The 12,076-nt window shown below is 54.2% G+C and overlaps 1 protein-coding gene across 1 annotated transcript; it reads right to left on the reverse strand.

The window, feature by feature from the left end:
* Positions 1-870: 870 nt before the first annotated feature.
* On the reverse strand, positions 871-10,430 carry HEXA (hexosaminidase subunit alpha). Its single transcript, XM_027657785.1, has 14 exons — positions 10,160-10,430; positions 7,229-7,327; positions 6,836-6,901; positions 6,628-6,674; positions 6,177-6,287; positions 5,584-5,685; positions 5,360-5,492; positions 4,534-4,714; positions 4,145-4,231; positions 3,730-3,802; positions 3,117-3,300; positions 2,919-3,009; positions 2,399-2,503; positions 871-1,919 (listed from the first exon to the last, which is right to left on the reverse strand). The coding sequence occupies exons 1-14, from the start codon at positions 10,413-10,415 to the stop codon at positions 1,856-1,858; spliced, it is 1,599 nt and encodes a 532-aa protein (XP_027513586.1). The 5' UTR covers positions 10,416-10,430; the 3' UTR covers positions 871-1,855.
* Positions 10,431-12,076: the final 1,646 nt, after the last annotated feature.

The raw sequence follows: 12,076 nt of genomic DNA on the forward strand, positions 1-12,076 counted from the left end.
ACACACATGTTTACAAGCACACACACAATGCACACACATGTTTACAAGCACACACATGATGCACACACGGGTTTACAAGCAGACACGTGCCCGCGTGTCCCAGTAAACCCCCCTGGCCGGTGCCGGCGCCCACGGGTGGGTTGGGGATGCTGGGAGCACAATCCTGCCGGAATCCGGGGGCTTGGCGGCTGCTCCTCGCTGCCGCTTGGGTTTATTTTTAAACCCGTTGGCCCCGAGTGATTCACACGCTGCCTGTTCCCTGTTCCTGCTCCCCAGCAAGTTTTACGCGACCAAAATAGATGTTCTGGAAGGAACGGACCACCCGGCGATTCCACGGCGGGGAGAGCGGGGTGCTCCCGGGATCCCGGCCCTTCCAAGGGTAGGAATGTCACAGAGCCACTCCCAGCATAGTGGTTTTGGGGGGGTGCTGGTGCAGACACCCTGGGAAAATGGGACCATTTTGGCATGATGCTTAACCTGGATCACAATACCAGGCTCTAGTGGAAGGTGCTGGGTTGGGGGGTCCCCCATGCAGCATCCCAGGCCCTGTGGGCTCTCTCACCTGTGGGTGAAAGGGAGCCGGCAAGGCAGGGGGACAAGTGGGATGCAGCTAGGGAGTTGGGATGGGGTGGTGAAGAGCATCTCCGCGCACACAGAGCAATGCCTGGGGAGCAGAGCATCATCCCTGGGAACAGAGCATCCCCCTTGGGAACAGAGCACCCTTCCCAGGGCCAGGGCCCTCCTTGTCCCCACGCTCACCAGTAGCAGCTCCCTGCGGTGACCAAAGCACCCGACCAAGGTACCACTTCACACCATGCTGGGAGAAGAAAAAAGGGAAAAAATCCAACTTTTAAAAATAGGAGGCAGTAGTAACTGTTAATTCACTATTTTTAATTTAAATTTCAACCATAAAAGGTTTCCAGCCATAACAGAGGATCTCACTCAGTTAAGACCAAGACACACACACACACAGTAGTCCCAGCCAGCCAGGATTTCAGAGATTCCCTACTTTCAGCTGAACACCGTTTCCAGCACGGTACCAGAGGACAACAATCACACCTGTCCCAGTTCTATGGGACAGTAGCACCACTGGTTTCTTCTCCAAGGAAAACACCATCCAAAAAAAACCCTGTGGATGGAGGACACCTAGAGCTGAGCTCCTCATCCTGAGGACAACAGAGCAGGAGGAGAGTTGGGTCAGCTGGCCAGATCCCGAGCAGAGGTGACAGTCTGAAAGGCTGAGCAGTGATTCCACAATATCCATGCACCCCTCAGCAGGTTTGCAAGGGCTCCTTGGAGAGGCTCCAGGGCATCATCTGCTGAGGAGAATCCAGAGGAGGTGGCAGCAGCCAGGGCTTGGGGCAGTAGAGGTGGTGGTTTGCAGGCCAACGTCCTGCCTGGACATTGGAGAGAGAAAGGACACGGACAGGAACCCAGAGCACAGCGTGACTGCAGAAGCAAACCCTGTGACAGCAGCAGAGACTAAGCACAGTTTATCCAGCTGAGCAGGCACCCTGCAAGCTCAGGAACTGCCGGGAAGATGCTCCTCCACTGGCATCTCTGGAGCAAGCCCTACCCATCTCCTGCTAACAACAACCCTTGCATGGTCTCCCAAGCCCCAGCTGAGCAGGAAAAGGCACCTTTTTCCTCTTTGGGGTCATTTATTTATAGATTTAAAGAAATAAAAATAGAAAGAGAGGCGAGAGTGCACACCAAGGCAAAAAAATGTTCATTGCAACAAAGCCAAAGCAGAAGGTGGGGTAGGAAGGGGTCCCTTTGCCAAAACAGCAGTTTTTGAGGGGTGGAAATCATTCCTCCTGTGCATACAGTGACCGAGGGCAGCAGGGCTCTCCCTTCAGACCTCACCAAACTCATTTTCACAGTATCCTACGTAGAGAGGCTGCGCCTGGACACCACGCCTGGGAAGAGAACAGAAAGATGGCATCAGGGAGAGGGCACAGGCAGAGCCCACCACCGGGTTTCAGGGGTTCCGGGACCAGGGTGCCCACGGGTGCCCAGTTTCAGGTGTAAAAAGGAGGGAGAAGTTTTTTATCCTGCACTTATAGACTCAGTTTTTGCTCATGCGTGGGAGCACATGGTGAGGACAGGTTTCCCGGGGAAGCTGGTGCTGCAGGAGGGGTGGCAATAGCTGACAGGCCCCCTCCTTCCTCAGCACAAAGCCCTCTCCTCACCAGAGCCACCAGCCCACGCCAGCAGCAAGGGTCTGTCTTCCAGCACTGCACAAAGCAAGCTCTGCCCACGCAGCAGCAGCAGCAGCAGGAAAACCAGGGCCTTCCATAAGAACAAGGGTCATTTTGCAGCAGGGAGAGCCCTTCACCCTCACTGCCCCTCCCAGGCCTGTGCCTAGATGGGGTGGCAGCTGTGCCAGGACGGTTACCCGAGCAGCGTGCAGCGGAACTCCGACAGCCGGGCGTAGGCATCGTCCATGTTCCTGACGGTGCTGTTGCTCCACAGCCTCTCAGCTACGGCCCCAGCTCTTGGCCTTGAGGATGAGGGACAAGCAGTCAGGTCAGGGGGAGCTCAAAAGCTTCTCGTGCAAAGCCCTGAGCTCCCAAACACTTTCTTGACCAGCGTTCTTCCACGCACAAAGGTTTCTGTGCATGCAAAGATCCACTCCTGGACACATGTGGATCAGGAGTGGATGAGGGTGACAGGACAAACCAGTGTTAAACACGTCCTGGTTGCAGCAGCAGGTTGTACAGGGCATGTTACAGCCTCACAAACCCTCATTTCAGCCTCGTGAAGCTGCTCCCAGCACAGAGGTGCTGCAGGAGACAGGGACAGGCACCATACACAGACCAAACCCGCAAGTTCAGCATGTGATGCTCGGTGGCGAAGGAAAGGGACGTGAGCCTGGCCTGATGAGATCCAGGTGACCTCCCCATGGCCTCTCTTACCAGAGCCTGGGGGTCAGGTTGGTGACATCCACGTATTCACCCCACATACAGGCCTCACCACCGATCACCAGGGCCTTCTGCTCAGGGCTGCCTGTGGAGGGACAGCACCCAGGGGATGCATTAGCCAGACATCCAGCCCTGGTGCCACCTCCGAGTGCCAGCCAGCTGCCACACGGGAAGGGGACACAAGGGACACACCTCTGAAGTCTAAGGGCTCCACCCTGTAGGCTTCCATCCAGTCCTGCCCGTAGGAGATGCGATTGAGGTACCAGGGCGAAGAGAGCAGGGCATGGTAGCCAGCCCTGGTGACATTGGCCATCTCCTCCTTGTACGGCGTGAGGAGGTTCTCCTTCCACACATGGATGACGGTGTCCGGCCTCACCTGAGCACAGGTGAACAACGTGCAGGGGATCAGTGGTGACAAGAGGATCACCTGCCCCTGCAACCAGAGTGCCCTGACCCCATCCACATCCCCAAAGAGAAACTGAGGCAGACTTGGGCTGGCCTTGGTTTTTGAGCCACCTCCCATCTAGTTTGCAGGAGCAACAGAGAGAGGGATAAGGCTTTTTGCAGAGTGTCCTGGGCAGGGTTAAAACCTGCCTCTTGCAGGTGCACACACAAGAGGAGAGCAGAGCGTTGGCAACAGTGTGACAAAACCACCATGAGAGCATCTCACCGGCAGCACCATCTGAGGATCAACTCCAGATTCATAACAGAGTAACTCCCACCAGCCCCAGCACAGCCCCCCCAGAGCACACCAGGGTCTGACTGGGATGCTGACACTGTTCACCCCAGCACAGGCAGCTCTCACCTCCACGTCGTTGTCAAAGACCTCCTGCCACACGATATAACCTTTGCCGAGGGAAGAGACGATTTCCAGAAGCCTGGAGAGGAAAAAGTACTGAGTTTTTGGTGATCCTCGTGACCCTCTCTTGGGTGGTTACATACAGCCACAGGAGCAGCACAGATATTCCCAACACCCACAGCTGGATGTCAAGGTACTTCTGAAGGAGAAGGGAGAGAGCACAGCCCCTTATGGGGCTTCTTTCTCTTCAGTCCCAGGCTTTTTTGTGGTCAATCTCCCAATAAAATGCTTCCTTTGGGGCCAGGGAGACATGCCCGATGGGGATGCTCCTGAAAAGGAGATCTGGGGTCCCTAAGACAGCAGAAGACATTTGTGCTGGTCACACAGTGCAGCTGTAGGCCCCAGATGCCCCTGTTCCTACCTCTGGATGTACAAAGACTCTAATTTTTTGTAATCATCACCAAAGTCCATATCCTTCATGAAAGCACGAATTTTTGGATTGGATCTCCTGTGTACCAAAGAGAAGAGAATAAAAGCATCACAATCTGAACTCTGGAATAAGGCCAAGACACAGTCAAGTCCTTCCCACATTGGTCCAAGGCTTGCCCAGGCATTCCCAGAGCTGTGGCTGTACCAGGACCAGCAGCTCCTTACATCCAGCATCACCCTGAGCACAGAAACCCCATGCACCTCCACTCCCCCTGGCCTGGGGGAGCAGGACACCAAAGATCATGACCCAGAAGTGATGGGCTTGGACTCCAGTCCCAGATACTTCACCCCAGTCCCCACCCAGACTGACCTCAGACTCACCAGCATGTGAAATCCACCTCATCACCACCGAGGTGGAGAAAGAAGTCTGGGAACACAGAGCTGACCTCTTGGAACAAACTGGTCACAAACTCGTAGGTGCTGTTAAGGATGGGGTTGATGGGCCCGTAGGTTCCAGAAGGCTCCTGGACCACATAGCAGGGAGTCAGGAGGCCTGGAGCACCTGGATGATAACAAATGCAGGATGGTGAGGAAGGGTCAAAATGTGGCCATGTCACTGCCTACAACACCCCTGATCCTCCTCAGCACGGCCCAGGGCCTTCCATGGGACAGGAAAGCAGGGCCAGCCACAGCTCTGGCTGTGACCAGAAGCACAGGGTGAACTCCAGCACAGCCCATGGGATTTGGAAGCAGAAAAATGGAAGAGAAAGACAATGGAATGTTTTCCTGGAGCTTCTTGCACTTCCAGACGTGGAAGAGGAGACACTTGCAGTCCTTGCAGCAGAAAGTGCTGCGACAGGACCGGGGCACAGCTGCGCAGAGCGAGGGAGCTTGGTCAGCTGCACCCCCAGTTAAACACAAGATCCTTGCAATATCCACAATGATTCTGGCAGAGCAGATGTCCCCAGAAAAACCCCAAAATCACTCATCTTGGACACAAGAAGAGGCAGAAATGTTTTTCTTTTGGATTTTGTTCCAGAAGATGGACCATTGAGTCCCAAACGATGGTTTGCTGCTCCTCAAAGCCAGTCTGTGGCACATGGCTCCCCACACCCAGCTTTTAGGATCGAGGTTGTATATCCCAATCCTGCCCCTGGAACTATCCCAACTCTCCTCACGGCAGCAGCAGGCAGGGTCTGCCCCTCACCTGGACCCCAGGAGAGGGTATGGCCAGGAGTGTCAAACTCTGGGATGACCCTGATGCCACGCAGCCGGGCGTACTTGATCACGGCGCGCACATCGCTGGCAGTGTACACGTGGGTCATGGCATTGAAGGCTCCCTGGGAACACAGGAATGCTCAGTGCCTCGCTCAGGAGCAGAGGAAGGGATCTGCTCACCTGGGCTGGTACATGGAGATCGGGGAGGGTTACCTTCTTGCTGAGCTCTGGGAATGTCGAGCTCTCATAGGGGAAAGAGGGGTCATCCACAATGTGCCAGTGAAACACGTTGAACTTGTTGTAAGCCATGACGTCCTGGGAAGAAACAGGAACAAAGATGAACGTGCCCTGTCCCTTCTGAAAAGTCACCCAGCTTGCCACAGAAAGTGTACAAGGTCCCCATGCTCCAAAAGGACAAGGCAGAGTTCCTAAATGCTCCCCAGGATTGAAGAGAGATTCAGACACCTCTCTTGAAACACAACGGCACCACGAAGAGCTGCAGAGGGCCAGGAGTATTTCTGCTTACAGTAAAACCCCTGTTCTCCCTATAATTGAGCCAGTAGTGGAGACCTGGAAGTTTAATTCTGCTTGGGATGAGCACAGAAGCACCACCCACCTTTGCCAGTGTTTTCCCTCACCTTAGAAACAACCCAGTCTCAGGACTGCAGGAACCCAAGACATCTCAGTTTTCTTCTGCAAAGGGAGCTGAGAAATCACCCACACAAGGCAGCACAAGGAACCCTCAGTGGTCACAGAGGACAGGACACACAATTAAACCGCCCTGTCTCCCAGCACAGGTGCCCTACCAGAGTTTCCAGGATGGCTCTCAGGGGCAGGTAGTGACGAGAGGTGTCCAGCAACAGTCCCCGGTGAGGGAAGCGAGGAAAGTCCACAATTTCTGTCTCATTGATGTAGTACTGCACGTGGAAAACATGAGCAACACATGAGCAGGACATTGGGCAAACAGCCCTTAGCAGGAGGCAATCAGGGTCACTGTTGTCCCTGGGGCTGCGTGGACAGGGCTGCCCTCACTGCCCAGAGTGCCAGCTGGCCAGAAAGAGCTGCAGCCCTTCTTCACCCACTCAGAAGGCAGGGATTTGGCTGGATCAATGAATCTCCACGTGGCCCTTGGCAAGGCTGTGCCACACGGCTGGTACCCCCTCATCCCGAGCATCCCAGCAACCCTCAGCCTGTCCCCATGGAGGCAGGAGCACTATGGAGAGCCGCCTGCCCGCAGGAGACGAGGCCAGGACTCACTGTGCCGTTCTCGTCTCTCCCAACAAGCTGGCTGAACGTTTCCAGGCCTGCAGGAAAACCACACACAGCCCCTTCCTCAGCACAGACTCCCTCAAAGGAGCAGAGCTCAATTAACAAAGAAGTTTATGGAAAGAGAGAGGCACAGAGAGGCATCCCCACAGGCCCAAGGCAGGGAGAGCAGGAATGCCCCATTGGAAGCACAGCTCACCTCGGAGAACTCCCCAGATGGCCTCAGCAGAGAGCAGCATGGAGCCCTTGGACACGATCAGCTTATCTGGAACACAGCATCAGGGGCTGTGCTGGCATCAGGCCCCACTGCCACGAGAGCCCCAGCACTAGGCAGGGGTCAGGCACAGCACTGTACCCTGAGATCCCAGAGAACCAAATTCTGGTTTTCTTTTGCTGTTTTAAACCTCTCCCCACTGCTTTATCAGCACCCTGAGGTAAGTCCCTCCCTCCCTGTCCCAGGTTCTCAATAACAGAGTGCCTCCCCAAAAGAGGGGGTATAACTGCTGCACAGTGCTATTTCCCAGGGGTGGGCATAGAAACAGCCACATTCCCTCTCCAGTCACTGCCTCCTACTCCCAACTCCAATACTTACAGCTCTCCTTGGAGTCCAGGTTGGGAAACCCATCACAGCCTGGCATGGCAACGTAGACGAGGAGCTGAGTGCAGGGTGTCCCCCAGGGTGGTTCATTCTCTGCAAATGACACAGATATCGACCCCATCCTAGCTCTTCTCCTTGCTTCCAAGCCCACCACCATCCTCCCAGCTCAGCTAGCAACAGAGGCACAGGAGTACATGGACTTCCAACACACGTGGTAGAAATGGGGACCCCCTCCTGCACCCCAAAACAGGCACAGGGATGTTCAGCAGGGGCTAATTTCAGTGGAGCCAACCAGGAGCACATGAGCTGATCCCAATCTTCCGCATGGAGAAGGTCTGCTAGTGAGGAGACTCCCAGGGGAGGCTTCTCAGGGAAGCTTCACAAGAGAGAAGAGACATCAGAGTATGGACCAGCAGCAGCCCCCAAGGCTTCCTGGACACCAGCCCTGGCTCTAAGCTACAACCACAACTAGTCAAAGCTTCTCTGTGAGGGTAAAGAGATTCATGTTTCCAAACTCTCCCAACATTGGGAACAAAGTACAAGCCCAAGAGCTCTGCCCTACCCTTTGCAAATAAACTCTGTAAAAAAGGTGCAGAATGAATCTGCTGAGTGAGAGGCAACCAAAATGTCTCACCCAGAACAGAAAAGCTCCTGAACAACTTCACCTTCTGCAGAGCAGGGCCCAGGTGCAGTGGCTGGAGAAATAAACCTGAACACGTTCAGACCCTAAACAGGAACTCTGGCCACACTTCCCAAACTGAATGACAGCTTCAAAGGATGCACAGGCCTGAGTTCTCACTGAAGTAATTCCCTCAACTCCAAAGGGAGGTGTTCAACCTTCTCTGGGATGCATGGGATTAGTCACAGCATTCTGTGGCTAAGAGGAGTGTGGGGCAGCAGGGTGGGACCTGGCTCATCCCAGCCAAGCTCCATGCCTACACCCCCACAGAATTCCTGGGCACAGCCAATGCTCCAAGCAGTCACTAAAAATAAAGGGCTTGGCTTGGAGTGAGCCAAAGCACCAAGGAGACCCCAGGGAGACTGTGGCACTGCCAGCGTGTGGGTGAAACACAGGGAGCCCCCGCTCCACAACTCGGAGGAGCCATGAACCCTGGATTTCTCCATGAAGGAATGACGAAACCTCTGCAGAGAGAAGGAAAACAGCTCCAAGCTAGCCCTCTGTTTTGAGCTGGTTGCAGACAAGCTGGTAGCCAAGGCAACCTCACAGATGTGCGAGCGGCACAGCAAGACCTGATCCCTCCTCTCGGGAAGGCGGCAGCTCACCATGAACAGCTGCCCCCAGGCCTGGGGACGTAGGAAATACTCATCCTGCTGAGGACCCTCAACAAAACTGGTCCCACCATCACACACCGCATCTAAACCTGCCCAGGGAGACACTGCCCAACCCAAACACAGCCTCCTTGGCCAAGGAGCAGACAGGAACCAACACCACTACACCGTGAAGCCAGTGCAGACAGAAAATGGTCTCTGCCATTTCTTTTCTCTATTAATAAAACTTATTTCCTTCCATCCAGGGTTTCCATTGCCTGTTCTTACTAACCACCCCCGTAAGAAAAAAAAAAAGCAAAGGGGAAAAAAGGTCTTAAAATAATTTGTGTAGTTTGAGCATCATAAAGCAGGGCGTATGGAAAGCGATGAGTGTGAGCTCGATCTCGTGATCACAACGTTGCTCCGAGTGATTTGATGGTCACATTTCCCCTCTGAGAGGAACAGGAGAGCATGAATAATTAGATCAGCTGTTTTTAGTTCCTAGCAGCAAAAGAGAGCCAAGAGGAGCCTTCTCAGCTCCCAAACCAAAATTTATTTCCATTGCTACTCACAAGAGTGGAAAAAATAAAATAAGCCAAATCGTTCTTCTCTGTTTCAAACCTGCTTTTTTCAAAGCACGATGTGCTCAACAAGAAGCTGAGCAGCTTCCAACGCCACCACCCTTCTCTGCTTTGATCAGCAGCAACAGAGTTCACGCTGACATTTAAAACACTCGGGAGCAGAGTTACTAGCTCTTTCTGATGAATGAAGCACTTCATATTCCCTGGATATAGCACTTCAGGCTGCAGCAGACCCACGCAGCCACTGAGATCCATGCATGCCGGCTCCACAGCCAGGAAATTTCCTGCAGCTCATCCCTGACATGCCATGGGTGCTATCACTAAGACGTCCGGGTGCAAGAAACCTTTAGAACCTGTCCCAAAGCAAACTCTGGCTCTCCAAGCTTTTGCCTTTCCTCATCTTACCCTACAATTTCAGGATGAATCCAAGAGCTAATCCCTCTCTGGCAGAAAAGCCACAGTGCCTCGGGACGTTTAGCAGCTCTGCTTTGGCAGATGAGCTCCATGGCAGGAACATATACTTGGAAGAACACACACGATGCAGCAAGTCTTTCCTCAAGGTAAAGCCTCACAGGGGACAGCAAGAGCTGCTAGGAACAGAAAGAGCTAAGACTTACAAACAACTCTGGAGCAAGAGCGGTTGCAAGACTGGCAGTGGCTCTCCCTGCAGCCACAAAAGAAGGAAGCGAAATGAAGCAATGGGGAGATGAAACACTGTCCAGAGGAGATAAAAAACGAGATGGAGGGAACTCTCAAGAGCAAGAGCTTAAACCCTGGAAGGAAACGAAGATAACTAGTGCTCGCTGTGCCAACTGGGTCAGATTTTGTCATCTGCAGTTTGTGGCATTGCCCTCCACATCCCAACGCACCCCTGCCCTTTGCCACCAGACTCCCCCAAGCCAGCTCGCCGTCACACCCAGCCTCCACCTCCCGCCCCACCAGTCCCCGCCGGACTGAGGGGAGGCAGGCGGACACCCAAACCCCGTGGTCTGACCCCAAAATAAACGCGGGTTTGGGTTTGGTGGGTGCTAAGAATAAAGCCACGGAGGAAAGGGTCACCCCCACCCCGCCTCACCGGTCGGGCGGGCGAAGAGCAGCGCCCGGTACCGCTGGAAGGCGGAGTCCAGCACATCGCAGCCCGGCCCCACGGCCGAGCCGTCCGCGGCGGCGAAGCGGAATTGGCCGGGAGGCAGCAGGCAGCGACCGCCGCCGGGCGGGGAGTGCTGGGTCTGGGGCTGCGGCCACACGGCCCCCACCGGGCCCGGCAGCACCAGGAGCAGCAGCGGCGGGAGCAGCAGCCGCCGCAGCGCCCGCGCCGCCGCCGCCGCCATGTCGCACTCGCAGCCTGAGGGAAGCGGCGGCACCGCCCGGCAACGGGGGACGGGCGGCCGCGAAATGGCAGCTCGGGCCCGCCCTCACGGCCTCCCCCGCCTGCCCCCTCACCCCACAGCCGCCTCTCGCACCCGACAGCCTCCTCTCCCCTTTCAAAGAAATCCCCCAAACCCCTGCAGCTCCTCACCAAGGGTCATTTGACCCCCCCAGCCCTCAAGGTTTAGAGTCCCCCTCCCACCCCTGGCCGTGCTTCCTGCCCTCGGGGAGCCTCAGCAGCCTGATTTGGAGTTTGAGGAGATGAATGATTTAACATGTATTTCACCAACGCTACTTTCACAGACTCACCGAATGGTTTGGGCTGGAAGAGATCTTAAAGATCATTTCATTCCAGCTCCCTGCCATGGGCAGGGACACTTTCCACCAGACCAGGTTGCTCCAAGCCCCGTCCAACCTGGCCTTGGACACTTCATGGATGGGGCAGCCACAGCTTCTCTGGGCAACCTGTGCCAGGGCCTCTCCACCCTAGGTCTAACCTCAATAGACTCTCTGTCTGTTTGAAACGAGCACCGGTACATGCTTTGGATCCACCTTGGGTCTGGGTGTCTTCTGTTGGAGTTGCGTATTTTTATGAGCCATACCAAATATAAATCAGCCCTTGCACAGTTTTCCAGGCAGATGAAATATTCATTGGACTGTACAAAAAAAAGGGGCTTTAGCCCATGATGGAACCTCACAGTGAAGTATTGCAGAGATGCTTTCCATACGGCACTTGGCTTTTCCTAGGAAAGCCTTAACCTCAGATGAACTCTGTTTAATTTTGCCTCCTGTCTCCAGATCTGCTTTCCTCAGCAATCCCCAAGTCAAATAAAGACCTTAAGCTCAAGTCTTTCCCATCTAATTGCCAGCACAAACCTACATGGGAACCAAGTCCATCAAATTATTAAAAACTTGTTGTCCTAGAAAACTGCAAGCTATCAGGAGCGCTGGAAGACAAGCCACAGGCATGGGAGCAAGCAGGAAATTAAACAAATGGTACAAAAGAAAGCATGACAAGGGAGATGGCCCCATCATACAAGAGGTAAAACTACTCTGCTTGAGGAGGACATGACCATAGAAAGGTCTGGTGAGGAATTTAAAGCATTGTTCCTCACATGAGCAGTGTAGAGAGAATGGGATCAACAGGAAGAAAGCATTTTGTAGAAAAAAAATATCAAGGAACTTGTTATCAAAGGTTAGAAAAGCACCAGCACAAAGTGCAGGACTGATGGTGAAAGGAGAAGAGCTGGGAGGACATGGAAGGGTTCAGTGGGGCTGGAGAGGGATGGAGGGAGGTGCTCTCCAAGGTTGAAGGAGACTGTGAGGTTCCAGTGAAGGTTTTGGGGGTGACATGGGGGTGGAAAAGTTGTGGGGAGGCCAGACAGCAGGAGGAGACCATGGTTAGGTTTGGATCTAAATGGGATTGAGGGAATTTTATGAGATTAGTGAAAATTAATAGAGGATCTCAAAGAGGGGAAGGCAGTGAGGGGACTAAGGGTCACCTTGAGATAGAGAAACTGGGCTCCATCAGGAATGGGGCCAAAGAGAGCCAGATGGTGTTGCCATGAGCTTAACACCTACACAGGACTGCATCCTTCTTCTCCAGCCCTCTAGAACAGCAAAG

Source organism: Corapipo altera, unplaced genomic scaffold, assembly GCF_003945725.1.
Source record: "Corapipo altera isolate COAL_440 unplaced genomic scaffold, ASM394572v1 308, whole genome shotgun sequence".
Classification (NCBI taxonomy): Eukaryota; Metazoa; Chordata; class Aves; order Passeriformes; family Pipridae; genus Corapipo; species Corapipo altera.